The 17,084-nt window shown below is 38.3% G+C and overlaps 1 protein-coding gene across 3 annotated transcripts in view; it reads right to left on the minus strand.

Moving 5' to 3' along the window:
• Positions 1 to 17,084, minus strand: part of GABRG3 (gamma-aminobutyric acid type A receptor gamma3 subunit) — a 556,557-nt gene that overhangs the window by 12,433 nt on the left and 527,040 nt on the right. For all 3 annotated transcript variants that reach the window (XM_021940357.1, XM_021940359.2, XM_021940358.2), the window contains one exon: positions 553 to 705. In XM_021940357.1, coding sequence (XP_021796049.1) covers positions 553 to 705 — 153 coding nt within the window. The remainder of the gene's footprint in view (positions 1 to 552; positions 706 to 17,084) is intronic.

A 17,084-nucleotide genomic window follows, 5' to 3' on the forward strand; every position in this document is an offset into this window, starting at 1 on the left:
TAAAACTACTGAAAGTTAGTGTTTTATTAAGAAGACTTTGGGAACCAGAGAAAAATTCATGAAAAGACTGAGTTTTAGTGTGTGGCTTACAGCTGAAAAAAAATGATCATGTTCTCGTTTGCTGGTAAAGTTGCTATATATAAGCAGAGCTTCAATTATTGATAAACTGTTTTTACCAATATTATGTCCTCAGTCCTCAGAGGTGTGTGGTAAATTCTGCTTCCTGACATTAATGTAGGGGGACTTTTGAGTTGACAGGTTCTGGGATGTGCCTATGTTTTGGTGATCATATCAGCCTGTGATACAGGATACTATCACAATTTATTTACTCTGAATCTCCTACCCCATCTTGATTTATGTAGCACACATAGAATCCCATTGTGAGAAAGAATAGCCTCACTTGGCTTCTTAAGAGAAAAGTCTAAGCACAGTTCAAGTAACCCTCAAATTAGATCATTCACATTTAAATAGTTTTTTACATTGAAGGCATTTTTATGAATGCTTCTATATTAAAATTATGCAAATTTATGGAAGAGAGTTTTTGAAACTCACCTAATGCTGTTCTTGCTGGTGTAGCATCTTTTTTGATCCAAAATGACACCCAGGATAAAACCACAGTCAGTATACAGGGAATGTATGTCTGAATAGTGAAGTATCCCATTCTTCTACTCAATTCAAAATATATAGTCATGACAACATAATCACCTGTAATAAAATATTGCCAAAAATAAGACAACTTTGATGGATCAAAAATAATTCAGGAAAATAATTTTATAATTTATTTTGTTAAATGAATGACTTGAATAAAAATGCATAACTACAACAACATCAAATCAAGAAATGGTCAAAATTCTGATTTTCTTAAATTTAATTTTCATAGTATCCATGGCTGTACCAGGCATTTAATCGGTCAGTGTAAAGGGCACAAAACGAACATATTCATGGATACAGTGAAAACACATGCATATCTTTTCCATGACAGGCCATGACTTGATGAGCTATCATTGCTTGAGTCCTTCCATAGGTTGTATGATTAAATTCAAGAGTAATAGGTAAACTCAACCCTCAAAGAGACCCAGGGTTATTTTAAGGGATGCTTTTCCAATTAATAACAAAGCTATCATATCTTACATAAACTTGTGTAACCATTTGATATTTTTATTTATATCATTAAGTTTTGCTTATCAACTCTGCACTTTGTTTTACTTAATGTATGTATATTTATCTTATCCTTTTGTAACTCCAGGATTTAAGTTGTGCCAACCCAGAAACAAACAGAAGTGATCCTTTCCTGACATTCCACTCTCTTCTACCAAAGCAGAGCCACACCATAAAGAAGTTGGGAGCAATGTAGATGTTACTGGAGATTCCATAAGACCCCCTAGGGGCTTGAAAGAGGGTGCATGCTTAACATTGTACATTTTGTCCCCAAAGCATCTCCATTCATTCTTGTCTAGGCCAGCTCTTGCCGAGATTATCTCCTCATCCTCATCCTCCCCATTTGAATCCTCCACCCCTTTAGCCTGCTGGATTCAGCCATCCAGTGCCTGAAATCCACCATGTCCAGAACTGAACTATCACCTTCCCCATGCCAATACTGCCCTTCTTTCAGGTCTGTCTCTCACTTGTTCAAGGAGGAAACCGAAAAGCCACCTCTGACTCCTCCTTTTCTCTTCTCAATGGTTCTATCTGATCCACTGCTCTCAAATCATTTCCCCATCTAGTCCAAGCTACCACCTTCTGCCCGTAGATCCAAGCTTGTCTCCTAATGACCAGTCCTTCTGGCTCTAAATCATTCTACCTACTGCCGTCAAAGGGAACTTTCTAAAACACAAGTATCATTTTAGCCTTCTCCTTATTAGCTGCCCTTGTACAACTCTGACATTTTCATGTGGTCCACATCATTCTGCATTAGACACTCCTTGCCCTGTGCTCTTTACACTCTTGGCATGTGGTCTGCCCAGGCCCTCAGACTTGCCAAAACCCTTCCCCACATGCCTCTGAATCCCTTCCCATCAGCATATATGCTCTTTTTTTTTCTTTCCCCAACATCTATATAGTTCCTATTCACTCATTAAGCTTAAAAATCTATTAGTGCCCCAGGAACTCTTCCCTGACAACTTCCCATAAATTGATGGATTTGTTTCTAAAATTACTGATACAATATCTATCTTAAAACCAATAAACTGGTTGGTTTGTAGAATATGTCTCTCTTGTTTACCAGTGTTGGCTAACCATAATAAATTAATTAATATTTGCTGAATGAAAAGACTATCACTGAAGTCCTTTTTTTTTTTTTTTTTTTTTTTTGAGACAGAGTTTCACTCTTGTCACCCAGGCTAGAGTGAAAATGGTGCAATCTTGGCTCACTGCAACCTCTGCCTCCCAGGTTCAAGCAATTCTCTTGCCTCAGCCTCCCAAGTAGCTGGGACTACAGGCATGTGCCACCACGTCTGGCTAATTCTTTTTTTTGTTGTTGTATTTTTAGTAGAGGTGGGGTTTCACTATGTTGGCCAGGCTGGTCTTGAACTCCTGACCTCAGGTAATCCACCTGCCTCGGCCTCCCAAAATGCTGGGATTATAGGCGTGAGCCACCACGCCCAGCCCGAAGTTCAGTTTTTACTTAAAAGATTGATAGGGAGACGGTATTGGGCTCAGATGAAAACTATGCTTCCAATAAATTAGAATTTTTTGCAGGATGAAATATTCTGTTGTGGCAATATTTAGAGTTGTTGATAGAAACATCAACTTTGATACCATTTACCAAGAAACATTTAAAAATTTAAACAAATTAGTATTTCAGTACAAAGGAATTATGATGATTAGCCTGAAGCAGTAAAAGAGCACAAGTATATATTTTAAAGTAATGTGAATGCCAAAATTACATCATTTCCTAAGGAAATGTGATTTGAATTATGTGTGATTCTTAATGCCTATTAATTTTTTGCATAAAATTGCAATCAAAACCCTAGAGGAATAAACAAACAAGCTAATATACAGAAAAACAAAGCATAATAAATCACCCTAGGAGTTATGCACAGTCCAAACGGAACATCCAAAGAGTTGAATAATTTCAATTATCACCATTGCAGATTACTGACAAGATAAACAGAAAACAACTCCAGACAAGACGCACAATTTATTACAGCAGATCCACCTGCTTTCTCCCTGCCTGGGGTGAGAGGGGCTCCCCATGCCTGTCCTCAGCACACTCCCTTGCCTAGTTCAGAAGTCTACCTGGGCATCCATGGGCATCCTACTGAGGCTCTGCCTTTCCCAGACATGGGTGCTTTGCAGGAGGGAGGCAGCAGCACCAGTGAAAGTCCCAGTGCTGGGTGCATGAGTGGAGGTGTGCACAATATGGAGGTGTGCAAGATACTGGGAATGATGGAGGAGGTGGCACCAGTCAAAATCCCAGTGCTGGGAGCATGACTGGAGGAGTGCACCATGCTGGCAACGATGGAGGAGGCGGCACCAGTCAAAGTCCCAGTGCTGGGAGGTGTGCACTATGCTGTCAGTGATGGAGGAGGCGGCAGAATGACCCATGAAGATGACTCCTTCCTCGGCGCATATTCAGAGGAAAGGCAGGACCTGAAGCTAGTTATTTCCAATCCCAAATACTTGTTTTATTTATTTCATTAGGCAGCAATCCATTCTCAATAATTGCTTTTTAGCATTAAACGTAGAAATACAATTTGCCCCGGGATGATGTTTTGAAACACCACAGTGGACTAGTTGCAGCTTTTCTATTTCCTTATTTATTCATTTATTTCAGAGTTAGTAAGTTCCATATCTGGTAGTTCCCACCACCAGAGAGAGACTGACATGCATTTATTTGCTCTCAGTGATTCCAAGTTCACATTCTCAGAAAGCCTCTGAGAGGGTCAATTTCAGACAGGTCAGAATCAGATAAATAAAACCCATGGTGTAGAAGATTGTATTGGCTTAGGTTAGGTCGCTGCCCATCTTGGACACATCGACTTCAACTAAGGCAGGTTCAGGTAAGACCATGGCAGCTCCCAGGTTGGCTGTGGAAGGAGGAGCAGTTCCCCGAAGATGGGGCTTTATCCCCAGAAGAAAGACAGGTTGACGGGTAGGGACAACAGAGGAAATCTGGCTTGGAAACACCAAAGGAAGTAAATGTACAAATTTTTTTTGTCATATCATTTAATGACTCTATATTGAAGTATATTTCCATGTTTCTCAGAGAACATAAAATTATTCTTTATTCACACTTCACACAATTAGTTTCTTGTAAAATCAAAGGACATGGTACATTTAAAGACCTTTTTATTTTACTAAACTTTGTTTGTAAAATTATTATTTTAATGAATCATTAGGTAGATAATTTATTATTGAAAAAGGAAGTTGGTAGGGGTGTTATTTTTTTTTTTTTCTGAAAATGCTAACCAGCTGCTAGATAACGTCTTGTGAGCCACATTAGTAAATTACCAAATATATAAGCAAATTTACAATTTTTAAATTCTAGGTTTCTGTTTTGGAATTTGCTAGCAACATAGTATCTTGTGCTTTAAAAGTCCAATTGTGTTTCAGGAAGAAATCTTCACAGAAAATTTAAAAAAGGAAAACCCTTTACAGAATGTATTTCTAATATATGAGCTCTAAAGATGTTCCCACCTGAATTTATCACCTGAATTTATCATCCCATTTAATCGGTAAGTTTGGAAGTTCATATAGATATTTTCAATACTCCAACTCCTCCACAGACTAGGTGAATCTTTTGTAATTTACCCCAGCATTATCCTCAGAGGATATATACTATTTCAAAACCATTCTTAACTCATGTCATAGATACCACATTTCTTTATCGCATCTCTGGCACCAAAAACATCCTTTGAGTCTCCTTTAAATGTTGTTATTTCCCTCCATCTCCTCTCCTTCTCATGGCCATCTCTTCCCCCGCCCATTACAGATACACCCAGCCTGGTTTCCTTTCAAAATTGCCTAAGCTTAATACTCTCTGAAAAGCCACCTGAGGCCTAGAGATTAACAAGCAATGCTCAGTCAAAAAGCCTAATGTTCTCCATCCATCACCCTGAGGTAACTTGTCTTTTTCTTCTCTTTATTACATTTATTTATGAAAAGAAGTTCCAGCCGGTCACGGTGACTCAAGCCTGTAATTCCAGCAATTTGGAAAGCCGAGTTGGGTGGATCACCCGAGGTCAGCAGTTCAAAACCCACCTGGCCAATGTGGTGAAACCCCATCTCTACTAAAAATACAAAAAGTTAGTTGGGTGTGGTGGTGGACGCCTGTAATCCCAGCTACTTGGGAGGCTGAGGCAGGAGAATCTCTTGAACCTGGGAGGCAGAGGTTGCAGTGAGCCGAGATAGTGCCACTCTATTCCAGCCTGGGCAATGAGAGCGAAACTCTGTCTCAAAAAAAAAATTAAGAAACATTTAAAAAGAAGTTTCTCATTTTAGGGAAATTAAATTTATCAACCTTTTATTTTACCATTCATACCATTTGTGTCATTCTTGAGAATTTGTTCCTTAACCCAGGACCATCAAGTTTCCTTATACAAGTTTTGCTTTTCTTCCGGTTTCCCTTCTATGCAATTACTACTTCTCCAATTCAAGTTCTCTGAATTCCATGATTAGTGGCTGTACCATCATTTATTGTGACCTCTGGTCATCCGCAGGCCCACCTCTCTTTTATTTGTGTGTTCGTATCTGTACGAATCTGTGCGTGTGTTTTAATTCCGACACATAACCACACTGACTTAATCAGCATAACCGTGGCAGACACAGGCTAAAGTGACCCCCCGTTAGTCATACAGTCGTATCGTTCCCTCCTCGTGAGTGTGGGCAAAACCTGATTTGGTTTCACTTAATGGATCAACTCCCTTGATTGAATTTCTTTATACGGCAAAGATGAATAAATTTTGCAAATGTAATTAAGACCCAAAAATCTGTTGATTTCAAGTTAATCAAAGAAAGATTATCCTGGGGGACCCTGACTTAATCAGGCGAAAGATGTTAAAAGAAAGACTGAGCCTTTCATGAAGAGAGAGACTGTCCTCTGGTCTCTACAGCTGCAAATAATAATTCTGTCAACAACTTGAGTTTGGAAATTTGATTCTTCCACAGTCAAGTCTCCAGATGAGACTGAAGCTCAGCCAACTCCTTAATTGCAGCCCTAAGAGCCTAAGCAAAGTTCCCAGCCAAGCCACACCTAATTCATAGAAATTACAGGGTCATAAATGTGTTTTGTTTTAAACTACTGAGTTTGTGGCAATTTGTTAAACTGAAATGGAAAACTAATATAATAGCACTGGTCACAAGCAGAGAAGCTGCCAATCTTTGTATTCTTCTCCATGGATGCCTTGGCTTTTCTTGGGTCTTTGTGCTTCCATAAAAATTGTAGAATCTGTTTGAAAATTTTTCACAAACACTGTTGGTATTTTGATTGGAATAAATTATGTATCCTCATTTATTTAGATAATCAGTGTAGCTACCTGAAAGTACAGCAGTTAAGAAGAAAAAGTATTTGTCATCGTCAAGTTTTATCTATTTCGATTTGAATATCCTTCAATGAAATGTTGAATTACTTCCATAAAGCTCTGGCAAGTCTTTTGTTAGATTTAGTTCTTGATACATGTATATTTCTGTTGCTATGGATGATATATTTAAATTAAATTAAAATTACATTTATATTTAAGTTCGTGTTTTAATTTTTTTTTTCTTCATGATTTGTTATAACTGTATTAACATGTGTCTCATGTCCTGTTTTCCTGGGACCTGGTTGGCAGATTCATGTCTTCCTTCATTTCAGGATTTTTTTTTTTTTTTCCAATACGGCCTTGAAATATTTTGTTCTATTTGCTTTATTCTTTTCCTCGTCTCATAAACATTAATTATGTGTTTGTGGGCACTCTGTTTGATTTACACATCTGTCTTGTTTTCTTACTATTCACTGTTTGAGTGCATTCCTCAGTATTAGTAAGCCTGTTCGTCATGTTCCTGACAATATTATCAGCAGATTAGATTCTGGAACAGCTACTTGTAATGTGGCTTTCATTTATTTATTATTTTTATTATTATTATTATTGTTATTTTTTGAGATGGAGTCTTGCACTGTCACCCAGGCTGGAGTGCAGTGGTGCGATCTCGGCTCAGGGCAAGCTCCACCTCACAGGTCCATGCCATTCTCCTGCCTCAGCTTCCTGAGTAGCTGGGACTACAGGTGCCCACCACCATGCCTGGCTAATTTTTTTGTATTTTTTTTTTTTTTTAGCAGAGATGGGGTTTCACCGTGTTAGCCAGGATGCTCTCGATCTCCTGACCTCGTGATCTGCTCGCCTTGGCCTCCCAAAGTGCTGGGTTTGCAGGCATAAGCCACCATGCCTGGCCTTAAGTTTGGACTATTTCTAAGTGGCAGAATCAGGATCTGAACTTGCATCTTCTCATTCCAAGTTCAACACATGGTGACTGCCATCTAAGAGGTGAAGCAGAGGAACTTCCAGAACATTCACTAGTTGAAATGTCTGGTTGATAAAATTCGGACTATCTGGGACGTGACTTTTTATTAGGATCCAGGATGGCTGTTTTCACCAACTCATCATCCTCACTGGAAAGAAACAGGCAACAGGCATTCTGGGTTCACCTGGAACCCAGGGAGTGATCGTTTCAATACAACTGCTCCCAAATTGGTGACAAAAATCAGTTTAATTATTTTAGGGAACAAAATTGAACCCAGTTTTTGCATCGCAGAATGTTTAAGTGTTGCTTGTGTTGTTGCTCAGTAACTTTATTCAGCTAGAAATTTCTACCTAATCACTACATGCTGAGTCTGGGGTGGCATGAGAATATGAAGCGTCTGGTTGCCACAGGGATAAGGGTTTCTCATGCTCTTGCCAATTTCTCATCCAGAAACACCACCATGTTTCTAAGGGAGGATCAAGGAGAATCCTGAGAAAGCCTCCCTGTGGGGTTGCCGAGAGAGGATGACAGAACTCATTGTGAGAACTCCACCCACGTCCACGTCACTGTGTCCCCTGCGAAGCAAATGTCTCAGTACACAGGGAGAAGGGCAACAAAAACTGGTGCAATAGGGAAATGGTGGAAATCTGCAGCTGTGCATGTGCGACTGGAAAATCACGCACGCACTACCCCTTGGGGAGAGATGGCAGCACCGTGAGGCCCAGCATTACATCTGGAGAAGGAACAGGAACACTTGTGAAGGTCACACTCTAAAAACTAGGTTTACAAATCATGCCTAAGACTGAGCCTCACTCCAAACATTGATAACATCTCACCCTCCCTTGGTCCAACCACCCACACACAACAAGCGTAGAATGAAAACAGCAGTGTAGTCCAGGTGGTGACTGCAAGAGACAGATGTTCCCTGGGAAGAGTGCAAGGGGAAGAGTCAAAACTGAGCCACAGGACCTGCAGTCAAGCAGATAGTCAACTTCAAACCTGGCTTAACTTCTAACTAAATAAGCAAGAACCCTCACACTAAAAGCAGAGCAAAATGAAAGGCATGCTTATTTCTAAGCATACATAAAATTTATCTGAGTATCTACTACTCTATAAAACATGTCTGGCTTCCAAATAAAATTATGGGACATACAAAAACCAAAAATAGCAGCCTGGAAAGGCAAAATAATTACTAAGAACAGAACAAGATAGGAAAGAGGGTATTTAAATAATTATTTAATATGTTAATGGCTCTAATGGAGAAATAGACAACATGCAAGACCAAACAGGTGATTTGGTTCATCAATGGAAATTAGCATAATGGAAATTAGCAGATCAATGGAAATTATAAGAAAGAACCTAATGGAAGTGCAAGAAATAAAAAATGTAGTAATACAGGTTAAGTATGCTTTTGATAGGCACATTAGTAAACTTATCACAGCCGAAGAAAGACGCAGTGAGCTTTACTATAGGTGACTAGAAATTATCCAACCTAAAACACAAAGAGAAATACGAGCTTAAAAATCGGGACAGATAAACCAAGAGCTGTGAAAAAAATAAGGAACTGTCTAATATGCATATTATTTGAATCTAAAAAGAAGAAGAGAAAACGATATATTTGAAGAAATAATGGCTAAGAATTTTGCAAAATAATGACAGACACCAAAGTACAAATCCAAGAAGCTCAAACATCAGCCAGAATCAAAAGAAAACAAACAAAAAACAAAAACCTCCACCTACGTATATCATATTAAGTGTTGAAAACCAGATACAAAGGGAACATTTTGGAAGCAGCCAAAGGAAAAAAAGATACATTTTTGTTTTTTGCTTTTCCCCCCACCAGAGGAGCAAAAGGGTAAGATTCACAGAAGACTTCTCTTCAGAAATCATGCAAGAAAGAAAACAATGGAATGAAATCTTTAAGTTTCTGAAAGAAAAAAGTCAACCCACAATGAAACTCAGTAAAAACACTTTCCAAAAGTGAAACAGACATAAACAGTTTCTCAGAAAAATAAAAACTGAGGGAATTCAGCCGGGCTCAGTGGCTCACGCCTGTAATCCCAGCACTTTGGGAGGCCAAGGCAGGCAGATCATGAGGTCAGGAGATTGAGAGCATCCTGGCTAACATGGTGAAACCCTGTCTCTACTAAAAATACAAAAAAAAAAAAAAAAAGAAAAAAAAAATTAGCTGGACATGGTGGGTTCCTGTGGTCCCAGCTACTCGGGAGGAGCTGAGGCGGGAGAATGGGTGTGAACCCAGGGAGGCGGAGCTTGCAGTGAGGCAAGATCATGCCCACTGCCTCCAACCTGGGCGACAAATGAGACCTCGATCTCAAAAAGGAGGTCATTGGTGGCAGATCTAATCAATGAGAAATGGAAAGGAAGTTCTTCAGAGATAGGGAATATAATATCTTCAGAAATTTTCATCCATGAAAAAGAAAATAGAAATTATTAGGTAATGAATGGGGATGTGTTATGCTTTGGTAATATTGACTTTAAAAGTTAACTGTTTAAAGCAAAAATATACAATATATTTTATGTTTATAGCATAAGAAAAAATGAAATGTATAATAGCAATTATACAAGAGATGGTAGAAAGTAATAGGGAATATACTGTTAAAAGGTTTTTATACTACATAGGTATCAGCATAATACTATTTGGAGGTCAACTCGGATTATTTAAAACTAAAAAGTTTTAAAAGATTGTTACACACAGTAAGTCTAAACAGAAAACAAAATGGGAGCATTGGTAATTAAATGTAATGAAAGCAGCAAGAGGGAAAAGGAAACAACAGCTGGAAGACATTTTTAAAAATGAGAGTGAGATCGTATATTTTAATCTGACCTTATCAATAACCACTTTATATGTTAATGATCTAAACATCCCAGATGAAATACACAGGTTGTCAGCTTGGATAAAAATCACGACTAAACTATATGCTGCATAAAAGCCACTTTAAGTATAAGGCATATTTAGGTTAAAAGTAAAAAAACAGAGAAAGGAATACCGTGCAACACTAAGCAAAAGAAAGCTGGAGTAGTTCTATGAATTTTGAACAGCGTAGATTTCAGAACAAAGGTTATTTTTAGGAATAAAGAGGAATGCTACATAATGATAAAGGGATGGATTCTCTAATAGAACATAACTTTTAATGTGTACGTACTTATCAACAGAGATTCAAAATACATGATGCAAAAACTGACAGATCTGAAAAGAGAAACAGACACAGAGAAATAAATATAGTTGGAAAATTTAATAATCTTTTCTAAGTGATTGAAAGGACAAATAAACAGAAAATATGTAAGGATATGGAAGACTCGAACAATCCTATCAACCAGTTTGACATTATTTATAATCATATAATACTCCAGGCAGCGAAACAGCAGAATACATATGCTTCTGAAACACATCTAGAACGTTCAGCAAAACAGAACATATTCTGGGTTGCAAGCCAAAGCCTAACATATTTATTTATTTTATTTATCATTTTTATTTTTTGAGACAAAGTCTTACTCTGTCACCCAAGCTGTAGTGCAGTGGCGGGATCTTGGCTCACTGCAGCCTCTGCCTCCTGGGGTCAAGCTATTCTCCTACCTCAGCATCCTGAGTAGCTGAGACTATAGGCTCACACCACCATGCCCGGCTAATTTTTGTATCTTTAGTAGAGATGGGGTTTCACCATGTTGGCCAGGCAGGTCTTGAACTCCTGACCTCACCTGCCTCAGCCTGAAAAGTGCTGGGATTACAGGTGTGAGCTATCGTGCTGGGCCAAAGCTTAACATATTTAAAAGAATATAAGTCAGACAAAGTAAGTCCTTAGACTATAGTACAAATAAACTAAAAATAAATAACAGAAAGATAACTAGAGGTTTTCCAAATATTTTAAAATTAAACAACATGTTTGTAGGTTTTTATAGGTCAGGAAGAAAATCTTAGGGGAAATTAAAAATATTTTGAACTGAAAATTAAAATACAATCTATGAAAATTGTGTAATACAAGTAAAAACTGCTTAGATGGACATTTATAGCATTAAATACTTACACTGCAAAGAAAAAAAGACCCTTGAGTCAGTATCTAAGCTACCACCTTAAGAAACTAGAAAAAATAGCAACTTTAGTGAAAAAAAAAATCAGAGAAATGGAAACAATTAAGATTATAAAAGAAGTTAGTAAAATTTAAAAGAAAAAAACCCAAAAGTTGCTTTTTCCAAAAGTAAATAAAATTAATATATTAGTTTTTCTATTGCTATATTAACAACTGATTGCAGATGTAGTGTTTTAAGAAAACACCCATTATTTTGTCACAGTTCCGTGGGTCAGTCGTCCAGGCATGATATTACTACACTCTCTCCTTAGGGTCGCAAAAGAGTGAAATCCACATGCTAGCAGGGCTGCATTCTTTTCTGGGGGCTCTAGTGAAAAATCTCCTAAGATCAAGCAGGTTTTGGCAGCATTCAGCTCCTTGTGGCTACAAGATGGAGTCCTTTGTTTCCCCACTGTCTGTTAGCCAGTGGTTGCACTCAGCTCCCCCTTTCCTTTCCATATTTAAGCCAGCAAGACCACGTCCAATTCTTCCGGTGCCTCAACTCTCTGAGTTCCCCTTCTGGAACCAGTCAGAGAAAACTCCATTTGTAAAGGGCTTGTATAATCAAGTAAAGCCCACCCAGATAATTTCCATGCCTTAAATTCAACTGTGTCGTATAAATAACTTAGTCATGGGAGTCAAATCCATCAAGTTCATAGTATTGAAGATTATGCAGCAGGTGGGAAATCCTGGAGGCCATTTTAGAATTCTCCCCATTGCAACTGATAAACCTCTAGAGAGTCCAAGCAAGAGAAAGAGATAAGACACAAATCACCAATATCAGGAATGAAGGGGGTGTGGCGGCAACATTACGGGATGGTGAGGGAACAGTGCTGAATGCATAACACCATGCCAATAATTCTGCAACTTCGGTGAAATGAACATATCCCCACAAACTATTAAGACTCACTCAAGAAGAAATAACCTGAATAAACCTATATCTATTAAGTTAAATTTTAGTCTTTCTAAAAATACCATTCAAATCACGGAAGGCTTCACTAGCAAATCATACCGAGGATCTAAGAAAGAAATAGCACCAATTCTATACAATTTTTTTTTTTCTCAGAAAATAGAACAAAAGGGAACTACACCCAACTTACTCTATTAGGCCTTAATAGCAAAACCAGACACAGGTATTTTCTGAAAACGACAGGCTAATATACTTAATTAATGCAGACACAAAAACCATCAACAGAATAATAGCAAACTGAATCTAGCTAAACACACACACACCACATGACAGGAATACAAGGCTGGTGACATTCAAAAATCAATCACGATAACTCAACATATTAACACACTAAATAGGAAGCACGATTATTTAGAAAATGTAAAAAAAATTTTGATAAATTGAAACATCAATTTATAATTAAAAGCTTCTAGCAAACTAGGAATAGAAAGGAATGTCATTAACCAATAAAGCACATCTACAGAAACACTACAGCTAACATTATCTCCTTAATTGATTACGGGCTAGACTTAGTGACTCACTACTAACAAGTAGAAAACTGCAAAGAAAATATTGTAACTTTACAGTGGCGAAATCTGGCAGACAGAACTTTAACCAAGCGATCAAGGTTAACGCCACCAGTAATAAGCTATATTGGCATCATGTAATCCCTGTGTGATACGATGAGAAGCGCCTAACATGAGAAAACAGACAAGACCAAGTTGAGGACATTCTACAAAATATTTCACCAGTAGGGATCAAAAGTGTCAAGGTCATAAAAAAGAAATTACCATAGATTTGAAGAGACTAAAGAGATATGAACACTAAATGCAACATGGTATCGAGAATTGGATCCTAGAACAGAAAAAATACATTAGTGGAAAAACTGGTCAAGTCTGAATAGAGACTGTAGTTTAGCTAAGAGTATTGTGCCCATGCTAATTTTTTAGTTTTGATAACCTTGCTATGGCAAAGTAAAATATTAACATTAAGGGAAAGTGAGCAAAATGTAAATAAATTCTCTTGTAAATCAAAAATTATTTTGAAGGAAAAATTTTTAAAAACCTGTTAACTTGTAAGCTTATACTCAGCAAATATATGTTCAAAGAATGAAGGCAAAATAAAGACTTTCCTAGACATGAAAGCTGAATTGATCATTAGCAAACCCACACTACAATCAATGTTAGAGGAAATCTTTGGGGGTGGGGGAAGGAAAAAAAAGATACCAAATGGAAATCTGGATCCACACAAATGAAATGTCAGTCCTGGAAATGGTAACTACAGAGGGAAATAAAGTTTATTTTCATTCTATTTAAATCTCCTTAACAAAAATATTAACTATGTAGTATGATATTTAACATATGCAAAAGTAAAATGTATAATCACAATAGCATGAAGTTTGGGAATGGAAAAATATAAGTGTACTCGTAAAATTCTTACATCATACATACAGTGGTAAAATATTTAAGGGTACCCTGTAATAAGTTCAAGATGTATACAATAAGCTCTAAAATAAACTGCTAAAATAACAAGTCAAAAAGTTATAGCTCAAAAGGTAACTATGAAGATAAAATGGCATCATAAAATATGTTCAATCAATATGAAAGAAGGTAGAAGAAGAGGAAAAATGTGAACAAAAAATAGACAAGTAGAGGAGAAAAAGAACAAAAGATGAGAAAAAAGGAGAAACAGAACAAAAAAGCAAGATCACAGATTAAAACCCAAAGTGTCAATAATTACATCAAGTTTAAATTGTGCAAATACTCCAATTAAGTCATAGTTTTTTGATTCGGATATATAAGCAAGACTCAACTACAGGTTACCTATAAGAAAAAGAGTTTAATAATAAAGACAATAGACTAAAAGTAAAAGATTAAATAAAAGTTTTACCATAGTAATAATAATCAAAGGAAGCTCAAGAGCCCATATTAATCTCAAAGTAGATTTTAGGACAAAGAACATCATGAGAGATAAAGAAGTTCATTTCCTAATGAAAAAGGGTCAGTGCCACAAGAGAAATAATCACCCTAAACATTCATGCACCTAATAACAGAGCTTCCAATTTCATGAAATAAAAATGGACAGAATTGCAAGGAGAAATAGATGAATCTACAATTATGCTTAGTGATTTCAGTACTTCGCTCTCAATAAATGCTTGAACATGCAGACAGGAAATAAGTGAGAATACAAGAGATTTGAACAACACTAGCAATCAACTTGACCTAATTTGCATTTATAGAACACTCCGCCCAGTGTCAGTAGAGTACACATCCTTGGTATGTGCACATAAAATAGACCGTATTCTGAGCCCTGGGATAAGTCAAATTATTGTACACGCAATAACTTGGACAAATCTCCAGAGGATTATGCTGAGTGAAAGAAAAGAAAGAAGAAAAGTCAAATCCAAAAGTTCCGTTTTATATGATTCCACTGATACAGGATTCCTGAAATGGAGAGCAGATGAGGGGTTGCAGCGAGCTACAGAGGGGGTGCGGGTGGGAGCACAGTGGGTGTGGTATAAAAAGGTCTCAGTGAGAGGCCCACGTGGTGATTGAAATGTTCTCATCTTGACTGGATTCGTGCCTGTAATACGGTTGTGGTGGTCGCCTTTTCCCCAAAACATTACTATCACATTGTGAAATATATATTTGGCTTCATCCCCGTTTTCTGGCATGCAACTCCAAAAAATCCTTGGCATCTCCCAGGTGATGCCTGTTTTGTGTGCTAATAATTGAGTGATGGCTGGCAGCCGCTAGGCACCTTCAGGATGGGGCTGGTCACTTGAAAGACCGAGGCAGGATTAGAAGGCTGGGACTTTCAGCCTCACTCCCCAGCCTCGAGGGAGAGGAGAAACCTGAAAGTTAAGTTGATCACCAATGGCCAGAGGTTTAACCAACCATGCCTGTGTAATAAAGTCTCTGTGAGAGGTCCCAAAGGACAGGGTTCTGAGCACTTCCAGATGGCTGAATGTGGGGAGGCTGACGGGAACGGGAACAAGAGCTCACCCACGTGTGGATGCACCCCAACTCCATGGGGGGGAGGCTCCTGCCCTGAGACCCTTCCAGACCTCACCCTACATATTATCTTTTCATCAGCCTGGTTATCTGTATCCTGTAAAATATCCTTTGTAATAAATTAGTAATCTGAAATAAGTATTTCCCTGAGTTCTGTGAGCCGTTCCAGAAAATTGATCAGTCCCAAAGAGGGGGTTGTGAGAACCCCAACTTGGAGCCCATTGGTCAGAAGCTCCGGAGGCCTGGACTTGCCATGGGTGTCTTGAGTGTGGGGTGGTTTTAAGGATTGAGCCCTCCACCTTTAGGATTTGATGCTGTCTCCAGGTGGATAGTGTCAGAATTGAATAGGAGGACCCCCAGCCAGTGTCCCCTGCAGAACTGACTGCAAGCTTGAGGTGTGGGGGAAAGAGCCACACATTTGGTCTGTTGCTGTATAGTGAGAGAACAGACTGTTGTATTGACTGTTGCTGTTGAGTGAGAGAATAGGAGAAAGCACTTTGAGTGTGTGTTTTTCCAGACACAGTTACCACTGGGGCAACTGAATACAGAGTGCATGGGATCTCAGTATTTTTTCTTACAACTAAATTTCAATATAAAATCATTTCTAAATAAAATCATTAAACAGCCTGTGGATCAATCAATAAATCAAAATACAAGCTACAAAGTATTATTCATTGAATAAAAATGATACTGCATATAACACTGAATGAAAATAAACTTAGTTTACATGATCAATGGTTGTAATTTAGACTTCATGTTAAATTTGATTAGCTTCTTTGACCTAAGCCATCTAATTTTTATTATCTACATGTTACACCCTCTCCTACCTTGAGCTTGACCTTCCTTTTAGAGTGCTCTGATGCTGGTGATTGTGGCTTCGGTCCTGGAAGGACTCACCTTGTTACTTGGCCCCTATGGGTTGAGATCCCTGAAAGCCAATGTTTGAGAATGCTTCAACATGGGTATGCAAGACTCATGGGGCAGGAAGCAAGTGTTGTCCCCTAAAAGCTGTCATTGTCTCAATATCGCATCACACTCTTCTCCTGCTTGTAGGCGATTCCAGTAAAATAAACCAGAGGTGTACCTGAAATGAAAACTCTTTGTTTCTCATCCCTAAGTGTTCAAAGGTGTTTGCACACAACCAAACGAGACAGAACTCGGACTCAGCTCTCAATATCTGAAGGATGCAGAAGATGAGGAGAGCCAGGCTGAGATGTTTCATAAGCATATTTTCCTTTGTATAAATCCGTTCCGACCTTGTGTCCTAAGGCTTCGGGATTTTTCACAGGTGATGGAATCCGTTCAACCCCAGGGTGAGAGATGAGCTGTCAGGTAGGAGGCCTGACTTAAATACAGTAGATTGCGGGAGAATGAGCCTCACTTGGGATGGAACTCATTCTGTCTGGGAGAAGGGTTTAAAACGTCTCTGAGGTGACTGCCATTGAGGCTCTAAAAGGCAGCCTCGAGGACTAGCCTGATGCTCGTTTCATCCCATAACTGTCTGCAGGGAACATTCCAGGAAGACTTGTAGAGCTTGCTTAGAAAAGAGTCTGTTCTGGTTACATCACTGTGGTTGATGTCTGTGCTCTTCAGGGA

Source organism: Papio anubis, chromosome 7, assembly GCF_008728515.1.
Source record: "Papio anubis isolate 15944 chromosome 7, Panubis1.0, whole genome shotgun sequence".
Lineage (NCBI taxonomy): Eukaryota > Metazoa > Chordata > Mammalia > Primates > Cercopithecidae > Papio > Papio anubis.